Genomic DNA, 18987 nt, shown 5'->3' with positions numbered 1-18987 from the left:
GCATTTTGTAAGGTAGATGAGTAATATTTCCATGACTTTTTTTATTGTTTATGTAGATAAAGGACCTTAAACAAGAAAACGATCACCTTAATCAAGTTGTCTTATCCCTGAGACAAAGATCTCAAGTGAGCAGTGAGGCAAGGGTTAAAGATATTGAAAAAGAGAACAAAATCCTTCACGAAACAGTTACAGAGACTAGTAGCAAACTGAGCAAGCTGGAATTTGAGAAGAAACAATTGCAAAAAGATTTTGACCAGGTTAAAGAAAAAATTGAACGAGTGGAAGAAATGGAAAAAGAGCTTCATCGGCTCGAGAGGGAGAATGAACAGCTCACAAAGAAGGCAGCAGCAATGAAAATAGTGACAGAAAAAGTGGAAGTTCTAGAGCAGGAGAATGGAGATCTAGAAGTGGAAAATAGGAAGCTAAGAAAATCCCTGGACACGTTGCAGAATATTTCCATTCGGCTTGGGGACCTGGAAAGGGACAACAAGCAATTGGATGAAGAAAATCTGGAGCTCAGGAGGGTGGTGGAGACCATGAGATTTACCAGCACAAAAATGGCACAAATAGAAGCAGAAAATAAAGATTTGGAGAGGGAGAAAGAGGACTTAAGAAAGAATGTGGAAATGTTGAAAACAATGAGCAAGAAATCAGAGAGGCTGGAGCTAAGCTATCAGAGTGTCAACTCTGAAAACCAGAGGCTTCAGCAAATCGTGGAGAACAGCAGCAAAAAGATCCAGGAGTTAGAAAAAGAAGTACAGGGAATGGAGAGTGAAAATCAGGTCCTCCAGCGAAACCTTGAGGAGCTGAAGATTTCTGCCAAACGACTAGAAAGGTTAGAAAAGGAAAACAAAGCCCTAGAACAAGAAGTGTCTCAACTTGAGAAAGACAAAAAAATGCTAGAGAAAGAAACAAAAAGGCTTTGGCAGCAAGTGGAGCTGAAAGATGCTATTTTGGATGATAGTACAGTAAAATTGGCTGTTGCTGAGAAAGAAAACAAGACACTAGAAAAGGAAATTGCTCGATTCAGAGATTCATCTAATAAGCTGAAAGAATTTGAGAAGGATAATAAAGATCTCATAAAGCAAGTTACAATTGATAAAAGAACACTAGCTACATTAAGAGAGGTAAGCAAAATACTACTACTCGTTTCAATACGATACTATTTTTTATTTCAGTGCTGTGAAGTACCAAAGGGAGACATCTGTCCCATGACTATTTAATACATGAGCTAGGACATCTTCACAGCCTTAACAGCTATGACTGGATAGTGTTGCCTTGGAAAGTCGAACCTGCCAAAAACTGCAATGTACTCCTTTGTGTGCACAAACACAGTATCTCCAAATGACATCTTTTTCACAAAGAATAAGGTTTTGACACAGGTCCCACATGGTAGCTGTAAACAAAGACTTTGATACTTTTGCTGACCTTGTGACCACAAAATTGTTTGCTAACATGAGAGCTCCAGCAGGAGAGATTGACTCTTAAACCTAGAAATTAGAGCACTTGTTGAGGACACATTAACATCTCTGTTCTAAATCAGACTTAGCAAGAACCATCCCAGATGATCAACCGAATCCTTTCAAATAACAGCTGCACCAAGTTTTTTCTTTACAACTACCTACAGCATTTTTCCCCAAATGCTTCCATGCAGAGTGATAGTGTGCTAAGCAGCTCTGTTCTTAAGCAGCAGCAATCTCTTCCCGCACCCCTCTCCACTGCAGAATGCAGTAATTGCACTTTTCCGAGTAGTGATCTTTTTAAAATACACACATTAGCAAATTAATGATGTGTGTGCCAGAACCTGACACTCTTATAATACCTATGAGCAGATTAAAGTTGTTGCAACTTGCCTACATTGTCTGCCCCAGTTGCTGTTGTCCTGCCAGAAACAGGATTTCCTGTGAAAGAGCATTCAAAGGAAAATGGTCAATGCTGCAGTAGCTCAGTGAGAAGTTTAGCAAGGCTAATGCCGTAAGCAATTACTTAAGATTTAATTTTACTTTAGATTTTGAAGCATTAGTGCAATTTTGAGAAGGAAAAACAGTTTATCAGAGAAGATTGAAAAAGTCCCAAGTTGTGTTTCTATCCAACTTTCCATAAAAAGAAATAAAATAACAACATTACTGAGAAGGCTCTCTTTTAATCTTTCCCCTTTGTACATTTCCAGTGGTGCAGACCCATACAGAAGCATATCTTCTTTTCCTTAGTTACTTCCTGTAGAATCTACAGAAGGAGTTCGTGGGTGTTGAAGTGACTGTGACCTGTTTCCAGAGCATGGACTGTCACTGACCTTAACCCTACCTTTTTTTTTCCCCTTGCCATGTGAATGAGTATGTGGCTAAATTTGCGATATCAGAGGAGTATGGAATACCTACAGTTTATGTTTAATAAAGTATTTTTTAAAGTTTTATTCTTGCTTCTGTTTAATGTCCAAGGATATTTTTTTTCTTACTTGAAGTGCTTCAGTAACTTTGTGCTTTTTCTTCACACCTTAAGTAAACTTTTGAGCAGAAACATGAGCAGTGTAGTTCTGTGGTACATTTCCTCTTCAGGCAGTTTTGAATGATAGGAATCTTTGAACTTGGTTACGCACCAAAAATAATTTGTGCTTTCTAAGCATGCAGGCCAGTATTATGTCTTCTCAGGCCATTTCCACACAGACCACTTTACTGGCATAACAGCAAAACATTGTCCCAATATACCTTCTGGTACAATTCCACCAGATCTCCTCCTCATATGACTGCCTTGTCTGGTTCTGCTTAAGTTTCTTCCAAAGAAATCTAAATGAAACCAGAATGGGCTAGAAGGTGCAGAATAAGTGACGAAGCTTTCTAATCTCCAAAGCTGTACTGTTGTTTTGCCAATTATTAGGCCTAGCATAAAGGACACAGCCAGCATAAAGATGAACCAATAACCAAATTGTATTTGTTACAAGAGGGTCAGTACATGGGTGAGCGCTGGGGGTACAAACAAGTCAGATGATACATAATCGACATCAATCCCACTGACCCCAACAACGACACCACATGACCAACAATGGGTGGAATAAATGGTGAAATGCAGTCTCCCATAGAAGGGACAGGAGACAACCGAGTCAACAAACCAAATACATAAGACCAAGGAAGCCACATACTGAATCTCTACACAGCCCACATTTACAAAAGCCAGACCTGACTGGAGCCCAGTCCCAGGGAGGCAGGAGGTCCTTCCCCAACAGGGAACTCTGCACAGGGCACCCACCTCACACACAGACACTGCCCCTGCCTGCAAGTGGTCCCAGCTTTTCTCCCTCAGTGGGACACCTGACCCTTGGTTACTCAATGTGGGACACCCGGGGCTCATTTACCCAATGGCTCTCCCTGCCAGGCTGGACCCACCCTGGAGGGAAGCCTAAAGGGAAACTGGGGGAATCACCCATATGTCAACCTTAATTTGGGGCTTGGGTTTGAAACCCCAGCATTTCAACTGTCTCTTACATGACAACGTAATTATGCTTTTTTTAATTTTGATGGTAATTTACCATGTGTCAGAAACTCAGAGTCAGTAGTAAAAATGAACTATTACCAAGTCCCTTAGTAATAACATCTTAACAGTATTATTTCAGGAAACTTTCATACCGAAACACTGTCACTCCTCTCTGTATGTGCCAGTGTTGGCTGGGCTTTTCAGTAGGGCTTTTGTCCTAGGTGAGAGGTGGGAACTCCCTCTGTCCCCTGACCTGCACACATCCCTTCTGTGGCACAAGGGCAGGGTGTCTCCCGGCCTGCACACATTCCCTCTTTTGGCAGGCAAGCAGGCTGCCAGCGTTGGCAGATGTAATTCCATACAGTGAGCAAGACAAAAGGCCAAAAGAAGCATTTTTCAGATTTATTCCAAGTAAACTATAAATAAAAGCAATCAGTGTAATTCTACACTCGGCTGTCACTGATGAAGAATTTTAGCTGACCTTGTAGGAACTAAGATTCAGTACTTTTTAAAAAAATCAATAGTGCCAGATAATTATCACCACCCTTTGCACAGCAGCTAATCCTGTTAGTGCTGTTACAGGATTTGGTCTTGGAGAAGCTGAAGAGTCAACAGTTGTCTAGTGAGCTGGACAAACTGAGCCAGGAACTGGAGAAGATAGGATTGAACAAAGAGCTGCTGCTACAGGATGACAACGGCAATGATGACACGTAAGGAAACTGGGCTCTCTTAGTCATTCTTTTGACTCTGTAGGGTTTTCCTCAGCCTAACTCAAGCCCTTTGCCTTCTCTTTTGTTTCTCATCTGTCTCACTTCAATTACCCTTACCAATTTTTGACATAAAGTGTATTCTTCTGTAGAAATCTTGGCAGTATACTGCAAGTTTTGCAAACTTTTTCATGAGTGGAAGGAAAAACTGCCATTTTCTCTCTCCCTGCTAGCCAGTGGTACTACAGTCCCCCTCTACTGCCCAGTAGAGTAGCTGGGTAGATATTTCGTGTGTATTCCTACTCATACTCTCTTTACAAGTAAGAATAGTGACTATTAAGCAGTGTCTGTCATTACCGTATGTAATTGGTTATCCATCCACCTGTTAATATAAACACAGATGTTGCCTGAGAAATTCACGATTGCAAGAATTCCTTTGCAAGTCCTATAGTAATGAACAAAGAAGCCCCAAAACCCCATGTGTATATAGGACTGTTGGTAGGACCTAATTAGAGAAACATACCCAGCTTGTAGGAGTCTTTAGAATCTACTGTCGATTTTTCTCCTTGTCAAGAGTGTAAAAAAGAGACATGAGAAAAAATTTCTGTAGTGTATTTAGGGGGAAAAGAGAATAACTTACTTTCAAGTTATGTAGCTGTTTAAATATTTCTGTAGAACCATGCTGGTGTTACCTCTATTAAAGTAGATTGGACTTTCCAAAAGCAGGTTCCCCAGCTGTAAATATATCAGTAGCGATCTGGGGCAGTAGAGGAAATAATTTTCCTGAAGAAGCAAACATATATAATGTAACACGTGGTGAGATTTGAAGTGGGTGAATGTGAAGTCACCTATATAGATGGTGGCTCATGTGTTAGTGGCAGACATTGGAGAGCTGTTCTCATGTCTTTCAGAAAATACAAGATTCTGGAGAGCAAAACTGAATCAGCACTAAAAACAACACTAGCAGTGAAAGAGGAAAAAATTGCAATGCTTGAAGCTCAAGTGAAAGATACTCTGAACTTGAACCAGCAGTTGCAGAATGATCTAAATGTGGTAAGAGGTTAACTGAATTTTAATTTTTCATGATGTAGTTCTGCACAACCACATGCATTTTTTTTTTATTTAGCAAGAACAAATTATCTCTACTTCCCCACTCCCCCTTCCCCAAAACCCTTTTTGACTGGGGTGCTTTCTTTTGCCCATTTCTATATAATGGCAGCAATTTCAGAAAAATTGTTGGGCTGGAGGCATGGCAGGAGTATTTTTTACGTAACAGCTATTTACAGATCTCTAGTTTCCCATGTTTTTTTCATTGCCACGGTCTTGTTTTTCTGTCTTGTTTAATGAAAACATAGTCTGAGGAAGTCTGCACTTGAAACATCTCACCTATGAACAGCCTGTTAGGTGACAGTGAGCTTGAGTTAAAAGGCACCTGACTGGAGGCTGGGAGACATGGATTCCTCCACCTGACTGTGTCTCAGCTTCCCCATCTGTGAAGGGAGGGTAATGGTTGTTGAATCCCTTAGTCCCTACAATACAAGAGAGAAACTGCATATCCCATCATAATTAATATAAAATCCCACTGTTAAATCAGTGTTGAAGGTTGTTGCTTGTTGGCTTTGCAGGTAAAGAAGGACTTTGATGCACTTAAGCAGACTCAACAGGATGGGCAATATGCTCAGAAGTCACTGAGGTATTCTGCAGAGAAACTCATTCCCAACCACCAAATGAATGAGAAATTGGAAACAGGGCACCGAGAAGCTACCATGGAGTTGCTGAAACTAAAGGACAGGGCAATTGAACTGGAAAGGAATGTAAGCCTTCTCCTTTTCGCTGTTATCTGTCAGGAGTGGGTTGCTGGGAAATGTATTTTTGAGCCTATAGGAATCTGGTGGTTTTTCTGGAGCATGTAAGTCTACCAAATTCCTTGGGCATCTCTTAGGACTGCATGGGACTTTAATGCTCTACATATTTGTATAACATCATTGCAGTGATTAATCCTGTGTATAACATCGGTCCTACCTTCATTTAATGCTGGGAAGAGTTTGTTTTTACATATTTGTTGCAGAATGATCATCACTAATTGGTTCTCACCTTTGATAGGAGTCCAAATGATCAGGACAGTTGTTTCATTTCTTCCTGTCACCCCTTAAATGCCATCTCTCTTTCAGAATGCAGCCCTGCATACCGAGAAGCAGCTGCTTAAAGAACAGCTGAAGCATTTGGAAACACAGAACGTCTCCTTCAACAATCAGATCCTGACACTACAGAAGCAAAATGTCTTCCTGCAGGAGCACAACACTGCCCTGCAGACGCAGACAGCCAAGCTCCAGGTCAGGACAGCCTTGCACCTCTGTGCCAGGAGACTGGATTTGATTATAGTAGTGTGGAGAAGATGACAGCTAATCAGAAAATGTTTGCATTGGTCGGCCAATGTAGTGATGTAAAGATGAGGTCCATAAGGTGGAACTTAGTCTGGGGTCTGAATTTCTCCAAGCTAGGAAGGAAATTGGCTCTGTAGCTAATATCTGGTAGCTATCTTCATTAAGAAGATAGTTACTTAGAAATTTTAAAAATTAATACAGCAAAATCCAGTTGTGTTGTTCCAGAAGCTGCACTTCTGGGATAAAAGATCTTTGCTTTTTTTTTTCTATTAATGCTATGCCTGTGAAAGAGCTTGGAAGAAATGGGAAGAGGACACAAGTCAGCTCCCAAGAGGCATTATAGCAATGAATTCCAATCACAATTTTCATACTTTCAGACAAAATATCAAACTTGCTGATGGAAAACAGATACTCTTAAACATTAATTTTTAAAAAATAAACTTAGCTTGAGAAAAAGAACAGTTTTAAAGGAGAGGCTGAGAGAGTTAGGGTTTTTCAGCCTAGGGAGTAGAAGGCTCCAGGAAGATCTTATAGCAGCCTTCCAGTATTTAAAGAGGGCTACAGGAAAGGGGGAGTGTAGTGATAGGATGAGGGGGCAATGGTTTTAAACTGAAAGAGGGTAGATCTAGTATCTAATCTAATAAGGAAGAAATTCTTAGCTGTGAGGGTGGTGAGACAGTGGAACAGGTTGCCCAGAGAAGCTGTGGCTGCCCCCTCCCTGGCAGTGTTCCAGGCCAGGCTGGACGGGGCTTTGGGCAACCTGGGCTAGTGGAAGGTGTCCCTGCCCATGGCAGGGGGGTGGAACTGGATGGTCTTTAAGGTCCCTTCCAACCCATTCTGTATGATTCTATGGCAATATTGAATCAGGTCTATTTTTTTTTTTACGTGAATTTTCCTTTTCAGGCTTTTTTCTTGCATGTTCACAGATTTTTATTTTTTTATTGCTCTCTTTAATTATTTCTCACCTGTAATTCAAGTATAGAAGTAACATATAAAATCAGCATGCTACCTATCTACTGAAATCAGACTTGTTAGGAGTGCTGCCCCATACACAGTTGTGCAGTTAATTTTGTTGAGTTTTCATGTTTTGTACAAAAACATGGGGTAACTTTTGTCTTTGTATATCATTGTCAGAGATGCAGTTGGATTGTGAGTATTCCAGCTCATCTTGGTCTTTAGGCTCAAGAGCTTCTGCTAGTAAAAGTGTTTTTTCAGTTTGGAGGTTATCCTGATACTTTTCATACTGCTGGTATTGCGGCTTTATATGTTGCAATAGCAATATGATATCAAAATGATGCAAAATTTTCCATAGATGTCTTAAGTCTACAAAACGATGAATGCATTCTTGATTAACTCTATACAGATACAGGCTGCTTCTACATGTTTGTTGTATGTGTAAATAAGGTGTAAATAAGTAATGCCTGCTTTTTATTTGAGAAACTTTAGGTAGAAAATTCAACCCTCAGCTCCCAGAGTGCTTCACTGATGACCCAGAATGCTTTACTCCAAAATCAGCAGACAGCCAAGGAGAATGAGAATGAAAACCTACTGAAACAGAAAGAGCAGCTGAAAGCTGAGTATGAGTCATTGCTTCAGGACCATGAACACCTTGCTTCACTGCACGAACGGCAGTCTGCAGAATATGAAATGTTAATAAACCAGCACAGCTGCCTGAAAACATTACACAAAAACCTGGATCTGGAGCACAAAGGTCTGGGCGAGAGGTACGCTCACTGCTCAGGCGTGTAGTGTAGTTGTATGTATCCATGTTACAATTTTAGCCTTAAATGTTGGTCTCCAATTACAATGAAAACTACTGAATTGTTCCCCTAGAAAAGTGTCTTCTTGATATCATTAGGAGATTAGATGAAGATATTTGCAAAGCCGTAGATTTTTAGACCTCTAAAGGTGGCAAACCACAGTTGACTGGTGATGTTTTGCAAACATAGGCTTGGGTCTTGGGGATGCTTTGTCTGAAGTAGCTTAAATGCCTTTACTGCATTTAAAGATCTGTGCTATAATAGCATACAGCCTTAAGAATCTCACAGTTCTACTGTGGGGTTATCTTTTCTAGTCATACAGTAAGGTCTGTAAGTCACAGGTAGCTACCTATGTTGTGGGTAGTATGTATCTTGAGAAATTTAAATCATTGCAGATTAGGTGTGGCATCCACCTCATGACAAGGCAGGGTTTGTGAAGGAAGCTGTATTGAGCTAACTATGAGATAGTGATGTTTTTATTTTCGTCTAGTTCTTACAATCCAAGGCTTTCACTTCAGGCCCTTCAACTGAATTGTGAAATCAGGGTAATCTGTTCCTAATTTAGTCTCTTGTCATTATCATTTTCTGACAGTTGCGTGTGGATAGAACAATATATATAATGTACTGCTACATAAAAGCCGCCTCTGCCTACCGCTCAAAACTTTTCTGATACAATTCAGTGATATTCCTCAAAATATCTGTATTTAGTTCAGCTGCTGTTCAAGACCGTAAGTTGGCTTCAGAGCAACTCAGTGATCATCTTTGAGGGTGGACTAAAAACTGGTGATACACTTTTCTTCCCAAAGACTAAGGAGCTGGCAATACAGTGTGTGGTAGATTTTGATAAAGTACAGAAATAAACCTACTGTGATTAAAATATCCACCAGGGCTGTGTGACAGGACAGCTGCTTGGCTGTCAACTAAATGAGCTGTAAGTGATTACACAGACACTGTTCCTGCCTACCAAGTCTCTCTCGGACTGATTAATCGTTCTTACTGATTTAGGCTTTGCTTGAGATTATCACGTGCGGTGTGTTGAGGCAGTTTGCTGGGTTCTTTCTTTTCTTGATAAGTACCAATTATTAAACAGTTCTAGCCTAAGGAAAATGTGGTTTTCTAAAAATAGGTTATCTCTAGTGATAAAATGCTCAGATCGCTGTTGTAAACATTTAACAGTTTGAAATCTCTGTTACCAAGATGTGACAGCTGGTGAGAGATGTTGCAGTGGAGTGAATGGTGGCCTTTTCTATACTCAAAGCAGGTTGATTTTGGCAGTTGTAATAGTGCAGTGTCCTACACAGCAGATCAGTCTCAAAAGATGCTTATCGAGGTGATTTGTCCAAGGACAGCCTGTGTCTCCATTTGGTTGTCAGAAAAAAGAGACAAGCCACCTTTTTTGTGTGCGTTTTGTTTTCCCTCCATCATGTGCTATGTGCAACTCAGCTGGCTGAGGAAGCAGAGGGAAGAAAGTTAGAAAAACAGCTGTAAGAAAACTGTTTTCTTCTGCCACTGTGAAGCATTTACTGCTAAGATGAAATACGTCACTTTCAACTTAAGTTAGAATGCACCACCTGCTAAATGTTCCCAGAGCAGCTCAGTGCAGCCAAGAACTTTGCTTGTGCAGTGTCTAAGAGACAAGATTTGCTTGTCCCAACTCCAAGGTAATTGTTTTTTCTCAGCTGGTGACAGCACTGTAATCATAGTTCTGTTGCTTAAGGCAGGATTGCACTCCTGTGCAAACTGTATGACTGCAGCTTGTCTAGAAAAATCCACAGAAACTTTAGTTAGCTTGTGTATTCCTAACACTGTGTACAGCCAAGGTCTGTGTGGTTCACTGATGCATTCTAACCACAGGATATTTTCTGCACCTGAGCAAACTTCATTAAACCTCCCTTGGCTCTGTCTGCACAGTATTAGCACTGCAGTGGGGATTGAATAATGGGTTGCATGTAACTGCAGTGAAATGACCTGTCATAGCCCAGCAAACCACAGACCTGTAGGTTTGACTTGGCAAGACAAGGAGTGTTAGTATGTTAGGATCATTTACCATTAATAGCAGTTTCTTGACTTTGCAGTGTTTGGCTGACCATCTCAGCGAACACAGAAAGGCTGGACTCTTGCTGCATTTTTAAAATTACTTTACCTATTGCACATTACGAAGGGGAGGTGGTAATTTACTAGCTGCAATTGATTAGCAGATCCTTGAGCAATTCTTTGTGGCTTACTCTGAAGAAGTCTAACTGCAGAGACAGGAGAAAAACTCATCTCACTGGAAAAACAGAATCCTTGCTGTGGAGTGTTACATATTGCAGGGACTTGCATTGTTATGTTACCAGTGTTGGCTGGTAATTATTTTTCTGGGTTCCTTTCGCCACATGCTTTTTATCATAGCTGAGCATTTTTAAAGTTCTCTGTCACAAATACCTACCCACATAGTATTTCTCCTAACAGAGCAGAAGAAACAGCGAAAGCTGGAAAGAGCAAAGAGGAATATGATTGTTGAATCCTAGCAATGGATTGTGTCAGACCCAAAATGAATTTTATTTGTATGTATAAGAAAATACTTTTAAAGTCCCTTTGTCCAGGTGCCTGATGCTTAAAGAAGTGGTGTGAACATGAATGTTGAATAGCCTACAGGATGGGTAACCTTGCCCCTTGTGGTAGAGCTTGTGAGGTTGCAGAAATCCTGCTCAAATGGTTGACTCCATGCTGAATCTGGATTACAAGAAAATTTTGCCTAGGGATTTCATTAGGGCTTCAGAGATACCGAATCACTTGCATTTTTGCAGACAGTCTCTTCTTTCTTACTTTTCACCTAATATCTAGCAGAGCATCTGTGGTCTACCTCAGAGGTCCACATGCTCAAAGGCAGCATGTGGAGCTGGGCCAGGCTGATAAAACTGAACCAGTATACTGCTTCCCTCTAAGTAGCCCTCTTTTTTAAAGAGAGGGCTTGGTTAAAAATGAACCGAGTAGCCCTATCATACAGAGGAGGCAAATGAATTAGCAACACAGTTTCTGCAGAGGCAGCCATGGTAATCTGCCAGGGGACTGACTGTGGAGTTTGCCTTCTCAGACTCTGGATTGGCATGCACTCTGTCTTAAATCCTTCTTGGAGCTGGATGTGAAACCTTCCTCTGCTTTCAGGTTCTTCTATTTGTTGTACAGACATTCAATTTGAAATGTCCTGGAGCTGAATGGAGGAAGAAAACAAATAAATAAGGTTAATTAAACTCCACTGCTGTTACTGGGAATGAATAGCAAAAAGCAGCTTTTGTCTGGGAGACAGGTACTTTTCTGTGTGGCTCTTCAATGGACTGGAATTTGGGACAGGCTGTAATTTGACCCTGGGATGAAGGGAATGGTAGCTTGAAAGAAAAACAAGTTGGCAGGAGTCAGTGTATTTGGTGCTTTTGTTTTTGTTTTGAAGTTTTTGTGACTGCAGAGTAACTGTGCTCTGCATTCATCTCTGCTGGGATGAGAGTCACAGATAGATGATGCTTATTCTCTCTAGCTTTTTCAAGCAATACTGCATCTTCCACATAGTTGCTGGTTTAAAATTGCTTAGAAGGATGTTTCTCAGTGACAGGCCCCGGTGTATCTGCCCAGGGGTATTTTGGGGCAATATCATTTTATCACAGTCACAGAAAAATGTGCTGATGACACTTGACATTCACTGCCCTAGTGTCCCCAGTGGCTTCTGCTAGTGTGTGTGCATGGGCACAGACCCTGACAGAGGCCACCAGAGGAAAAAAAAATAAATTCTGACAACAGCTTGCTCTTCTGCAAAGTGGTCTCAAGCCACCTCATTCTTTGCAGTGTTTTCCAGATACAGGTGGTGTAGCAGTTCAGGCAGGCTGAGTCTGCCTAATCGATGCCTGTGCCAAGTATCAGGGGAGTTCCACACCTCTGTTGTTTTAGCATTCCAGAGTTTGAAATTAAAGACATAGTTGATGGTGTCTGCCCTCTGTCTCTGCGCAGCTCCTCGTCCTGAATTTATGCCCAAATTGTATAAACCAAGTAACAGTGAAAGCCTGGACATGAACACCAGTGTTGCTCTTGCTTACTAATGAACAAGTAGAGCCGCTCAAGCAGGTGGGTCAGCCCCTGCTTAAAGGTGTTTTGCTGTCAACTCATCTGTCTGGAATATGCAGGAGATTATTACCTATGCAGGATGCTATTACCTGTGCATATAATCTAATATACATTAGGTTGTTACCTAATAAAATGTTGCTCATTCCACTGCTTGCTTGTTGCGTTTTGGCTGCTGCTTTCTGCTTTTTAGTTAGGTTTTTGAAATCTGTCACTGACAATTATTTGTGAATGGGATTCCAGTTTAATGGTGCAGCTTCCACTCACCCTGGAGACCCATGTTTTTTACCAAATTATCAGAATCTGGAATTGAAGTAGGGTTCTGGCAATTGCATTCCAGTGTGCTTAAAAAATATGGCTTTTTTCTAAAAGCCTCCCTGTTGACTTATGGACTAAGGTGAATTTCCATGCATAGTGTAGAATTCATCAGCCTTGGTAGATGTTTAACCACACAAGTGTGTATGAAACTAAGCAGGCAGGAACAAAAAAAATCTTTTCTAGTCATGGTGGTATCACCTATTGGAAAACTTAAACCAGAGGAATAAAAAACGTTTAAATGAAAGCTAAGAATATGCTACTCCTCTTTCTTGCAGATACAACAGTTTAATGAAACACAAAGCAGAATTGGAAGAGTTGGAAATAGTTTTAAAGACTGAGAGAGAGGTTCTGCAACAGGAGAGGAGATCAAATGCAATAACCACTGGGGAAAATCAGAAGCTGAGGGAGGAACTGGACAGGTATGGTTCCCTTGTTAAATTCTTGTATATATCATTAAACAGTAAATTATGGAAAGCACAGTTGGTTTGCTGTGTTAACTGTATCTCCAGCATACCTTCATTAATGTGTCCGTTAATTTTTCTCAATTTCTGTCTTGTTAATTTTATTATTTTGTTAATTTTATTATTTATTATTTAAGATTATCAGCTTCATGAACATTGTCAGCAAATACTGTTATTCAATGCTTCAGACATGGTCTGATCCTGAGACTTCTGTTCATTCAAAATAGGCTTCCACGTGTGGTTCAGTTCACAAGTGTTTCTGTAATGAGTTGTTTCCAAGTGCTTGTCTTTAAGTGGAACTACAAATACTCAAAATGCACAATAATATCTAGACTTGTGTGAAATGTTCCTACCCAGGTTTTTTTCCTTAAGGAGAACTGTGTTATGTTTTTTACACAACATGATTTAGTTCTAGGAGTTACCATTGCTGTTTATTTTCTCCTGTCCAGAGAAAGCTGCCATTTGTTAATATTTGAAAGAGACCTGACTCTTGCTGTTAGAAGTGGACTTAGTGATTCATATGATCAGTGGGTGACTGTTAACTCATGTCAAACCCCTTTTGTGAGATAGCATCTGAACTTTACATAATGCAGAGGTGAAACGTACCGTGCCCCCCAGCCTGTATTACTCCTGGGGCTTTCTCCATTATAACCAGTTCAGTGCCACTGTTGATACTACGGAAGCATTTTGAGAAATAGTTTGGTACAAATAAGGGGCCAAGGTCGTATCAAGTTAAAGTAATGTCAGATTGAATCATACTTTAAAATCACATGTTAAGTTCAGTCATGAAAGTTTCATATGCTGCCCCAATTGTACTTTAGAACACTGCAGAGGAGTTTTCCTCAAGCTTGCTGTTTCCGGAACTCAGTTTCTCTAGGGACAAAGGAAGATGCTGCAAAATGTAGATTGCAGTACTGGCAGAGAGCAAGGCTTAGCTGATCTGTCAGTAGATACAGAACCTGATCTTTTTTATTTAACTATTTAATTTTATGCCTTCATGATTTGTAGACATTTTTAGGTTCACCAAAAGCTATAAAAGAATACCACAGTAACATCTTACAACATTACGATGTTTCACAGTTCAGGATGCTTTAGTGCTCATATTTCATGCATCAGGAAAAGATTTGTGTGAGTGTTTTTTGTGCCAGGTAGAACTGCCTTTATATCCAGATGCTCTTAAATACATTGTGCCTCAGAAATTTGTGGTGTGTTTCTTAAACATTGAGCAAATAGCAGTTTTGTGTTTCATCTATTTTGCTTTCAGTTCTTTTGTATATTTGAAATATTTTATAATGCTATTAACTACTTTTGTAATAAAATTTTATTATATGCTTAGAATAAAAATTTCTTTTAAGAGTTAGTCTTTGGAACTTAATACTTGATTTACTGACAGCTGCACGCTGATGGTGTGGTGTTTGAATGTGAGGTACTTTCTATGAAGTGTCCTTATAAGCCTGCTGGCTGCTTCGTGTTTAGGGTGAATTTCTTGCACAGCCAACTAAAGGCAGAGTATGAAGGGCTGCATTCACATACTAAAGAGCTGAAAACTTCCTTGAACAACTCCCAGCTGGAGCTGAATCGTTGGCAGGCTCGCTACGATGAGCTGAAAGAACAGCATCAGTCCATGGATATCTCTCTGACCAAACTGGATAACCACTGTGAGGTGAGTAGCTGTAGGTGGGTATGCTGCTGGGTTCCTGTTAGAGAGCTAACATTCATCGTGTAAAGTTTATGGCACACTGTATAGAGGTGGTCAAGCTACGTGGTCATAATAACACCCCCATATACTTTGAAGTTTATCAGTTAGTATCCTATGTTGCTATGCTATTGTGTTAGCTTGATTATGGTGCACTTCCAGGGAAGCCAGATGCAGAGGAGCTATCTTGTTTAATAATCTATCTTGTTTAACAGCTGCTGTCCCGTCTAAAGGGAAATCTGGAAGAAGAAAACCATCATCTCCTGAGTCAGATTCAGATGCTGAGCCAGCAGAATCAGATGTTACTGGAGCAGAACATGGAGAACAGGGAGCAGTATCATGAAGAACAGAAACAGTACATGTAAGAACCTAGAGATTTGAATTGTAAAACATAAAGTCCTCTAGACAAGCACAGAATACTGATCATCTATCAGGAATAGAAGGCCAGGCAGGGGAATGATAGGTCTACTTGATGTGTGGATAGAAAAGGGGATGCTTAGGAGGAGATATATGTAATGGGGAGAAGCTGCAAAATTTCTTTGCGTTGCCTTACTGCAAAGGGATGTTCAGGAGACACCCGGACAAGCACAGCTCTTTTCAAATAACATAGATGAACCCATGTGGAAAACTTAGTTATATAAGATGGAATGCTGAATCTAGTGGTACTTCTCAAAGGTTTCTGAAGAGCTTGAGTAACAGCTGAGTTGCAACAAAAATTTAGTTCTGAGTCATTTTATATTTAGATTCCTGAAGAGTAGCAAATATTCATACTCCTCGAGTTTTTAATATTTGCATTATAAGAAATACTTCCTTTGATGATGTTTTTAAAGATGCAAGTGTCAACATATATTGCTGTGTCCCCCATGCACAGGATGACACACTTAAGTGAGATGCTCTGTTTAAACATACTGTAAACATACATTTACAAAGAATCCTGTTCTTACTGCAGTGAATTTCTCCTATAGGTATGAAAGAAGGAAGAAAAGTGTTCTTAATCCCAAGAACTTCAGTCTAAGCACTTCAGGATGATGTGGGAATTACTGACTGGGTTTTATTTCAGTACTGGGTTATATAGTTGAAATACTAGAAATTGCTGAAATTGGTTGAATACAGTTCAAATGTAATCCAAGCATATTTATCCAGGTGTCTGACAGTTCTGTGATGGAGGTACATTAGACCTACTACTTGAATGAAAAAAGATTTGCTAGCATCCACTGTGCAGGTTAATAAAATAATGAGTAAAAAAAAAATAGTACATGGCACTGCTGAAGGTGCTTCAACACTGCTCACAGGAGACCAAAGTAGTCTTAAAGAGGTCAAACATTATTTATTTCTCTAGTTACAACAGAGTAAGCAGAACAGAAATAAAATACCCAGTTATCATGTAGACAAGAAGTTCGAACTGTGTAAGGATCTTAACCCTTAACCCTGAGTATTTGTCAGTGATCTGTGAATAAGACTGAGCAATCAGCAAACGAATTTTCAAAACCAAAATAAGATTAATCTTAACACCCATGAAACAAACACTGCATGAGTTATTAGTGACTAATCTAGCACCAATCTACTTTACTCTTTCACCTTTCAATGCTTATTACATAAAAATCACCCATCAGCAAGCTTGTTAGGCTTTTGCATTCGCCCTCTCTAAACAGACAGTGAAAGAGCTCAGTAGGATTCTGAAGGTTACATGATAGGAAGATATTTCGGTCTCTTTTCTCTCTTGGTGGCTTTTGGTCTTCAATTTTTTTGATTATGCTTAATTTCATACAGATGGTTAAGAATGTGCTTTTCCCCCCTCACAGTGATAAATTGAATGCCTTAAGGAGACACAAGGAAAAACTTGAAGAGAAGATAATGGATCAGTACAAGTTTTATGATCCTACTCCAAAAAAGTAAGTCCCATATGGGTTCAGTTCTGCTACTGTTATACAGATTTGTAAGGGTCTTTTCATAACTGGAAAAACAGAAATTTCATCTGAAATAAGGACAGTGTCATCTCCACTTCTGTTTTCACTCTCACGCCGCAAGCCATTCCCTGAAGCAGCAGGTTGTGTTGATAAAGAGCATGGTACCTCGTGTGGGGCCCTCTGCTTTAATAGTGGAATCTGAAAAAGTATTAACTGGAAAAGAGCCACTTTGTCCTGATGAATATTGTCTTGTCCCTAGAAGGGAGAGGAACCCCCAATATGATAACTGAGCAGCGGTCAGAGCTTCCAGAGCTGCTTTTCCAAAGGGGATGTCAGAAAGTCTGTCAGAAAGGACTTAAAATTATATTAGAACAGCGGAAAAAGAGCCAAGCTAATTCCACCACACACTGTTCTGACTTGATAGCCTGAGCAAAGAGAGGGGATTCGTCTTTAAAGCAGTTTTCATTTCTTCTCAGTCTGTTCCTGTAGTAGAGGTTTTCACACTGTTAAAATGTGGGTCCATATGTGTAGTGTAGGTTTCTAGAAGAGGGAATGGTTGGTTTTCTTACATTTCTCACGCTGAAGAAATATTTCTGTGAAATAATTTTGACTTCGGGAGAGAAATATATCTCAAGCTCTGTGAAATTCATGCTGCATCTTTCCGGCCATTTAATATCAGTAAACAAATAAGAATGTAGGATGGCTTGATGGCTTTAGCACAGATGTAAACTTCTCAGGGAGTATTTCTTGTAGCATTTTGTGAATCCCATTCACAAAACCTGCTTTATCAGGAAAAACCACTGGATTGGAGCCAGAGCCTTAGTCAAGCTAATCAAGCCAAAGAAGGAGACTACAAGGGAGCGATTGAAACCAGCAGCAGAAAGCCCTCCATGGCATTGTGAATCGCCCGAGATGGTAAACTCTCCATCTGCCTCCCAAAAACTGAAACATCAACAAGAGACTCAAGATAATACTTCTCAAGGGTCAAACTCTGTGGAAGAGAGAGAGAACGCAGGGGGTTCTTCAAACAAAGGTAAGGAATGCCCCGCCTAAATTCATGAGCTGAACAGCATTTTTTGAAAAGATTTTTAAAATATCTTTTAATATGTAGGATATGTTAATACTCCATTACATTACATTTTATGCTCCTTTTTTTAGTAAACTAAAAGTTTTACTAAGCAAAATCCCCTAAACTAAAAGGCTGAGTAAGCTAGAAGGTTTTTTTGTTTGGTTTTGTTTCAGTTTAGTTTGTTCCTTTTATCTATTTCTCCCTTCAGCTTTTGTATACAGTTTCTTGTTTTGCCTGAATGCATTGCAAGTTGGAGATGCTTCATTTACTGGGGTTTTGCAACAAACCAGATTAAAGTTGGATCATACAATACTATGGTTCATTAGCAACTATTCTTCAAATGGGTCTGGTCTTACAGCCACTGCCAGGAGATGGCGCACATGCAAAAGAAATAACAACAAATGCTAATTGACTGTAATCGAATTATTTTGGAGAATGATACCATGTTTTGACTTAGAATCAAACTAAGAATTTCTTAATGTAAAATGATGAAATAAATTTTTGAACACTCTTAAGGCAAACATAAGGAAGCTGGAATGATTTATTTTTCTGTTTAGTTAGTTCATACAGTAAATCAGGCATTCCTAATTATGGGAAATTTAGAAAAAAGCTCCTCAAAATAAATACTTTGTGATCTATATTAAAGGTATTATATATCACAAGCTTTGCTTATTCTATTGAGATCACTCATCTTCTATATATAGATCGTTTTCCTCCCAGAACACTTTTCAAGAAGCAGTTTTGAAATTAATCCTTAAATAATAATTTCTGTCTTCCTACTGGGGAGTGTGGGAAACGGAAGGGGAGCAGCTGAGGAGGTTAGAACTATTGCTATAAACTACTGCAAGTGCCTGTCTGGCTAAAGTTTTTGTATTGATTGGGTTTTATTTTTCCCTTTTCCCATTGTATTCTTCAAGGTCGTTGATTCACTTAAATTAAAAATGCATGTCTCAGATCATCCATGGGATTCCCGGAGGTGTTAAGTGTTTAACATGCATCCAGAGTTCAACCCAGGAATTTGGTCTTGGGTTTCCACAGAACAAGGCCCTCATGGAGTGCCAGAAATAACAGAGAGTCTCTGGGACTTCATTCTTTTTGATGTTATTTGAAACATGCTTATGTTGA

At 39.8% G+C, this 18987-nt stretch overlaps 1 protein-coding gene across 3 annotated transcripts in view; it reads left to right on the top strand.

Moving 5' to 3' along the window:
• Positions 1-18987, top strand: part of CCDC88C (coiled-coil domain containing 88C) — a 108055-nt gene that overhangs the window by 79165 nt on the left and 9903 nt on the right. For all 3 annotated transcript variants that reach the window (XM_074908550.1, XM_074908548.1, XM_074908551.1), the window contains 11 exons: positions 57-1127; positions 4051-4178; positions 5087-5228; positions 5801-5989; positions 6347-6508; positions 8006-8283; positions 13005-13148; positions 14667-14853; positions 15102-15247; positions 16689-16778; positions 17585-17826. In XM_074908550.1, coding sequence (XP_074764651.1) covers positions 57-1127; positions 4051-4178; positions 5087-5228; positions 5801-5989; positions 6347-6508; positions 8006-8283; positions 13005-13148; positions 14667-14853; positions 15102-15247; positions 16689-16778; positions 17585-17826 — 2779 coding nt within the window. The remainder of the gene's footprint in view (positions 1-56; positions 1128-4050; positions 4179-5086; positions 5229-5800; positions 5990-6346; positions 6509-8005; positions 8284-13004; positions 13149-14666; positions 14854-15101; positions 15248-16688; positions 16779-17584; positions 17827-18987) is intronic.

The sequence above is a fragment of the Athene noctua genome, chromosome 6 (assembly GCF_965140245.1).
Source record: "Athene noctua chromosome 6, bAthNoc1.hap1.1, whole genome shotgun sequence".
In the NCBI taxonomy this organism is placed as follows: domain Eukaryota; kingdom Metazoa; phylum Chordata; class Aves; order Strigiformes; family Strigidae; genus Athene; species Athene noctua.
Note: the sequence above shows the minus strand (reverse complement) of the source record. Positions and strands in the feature narration are given on the sequence as shown.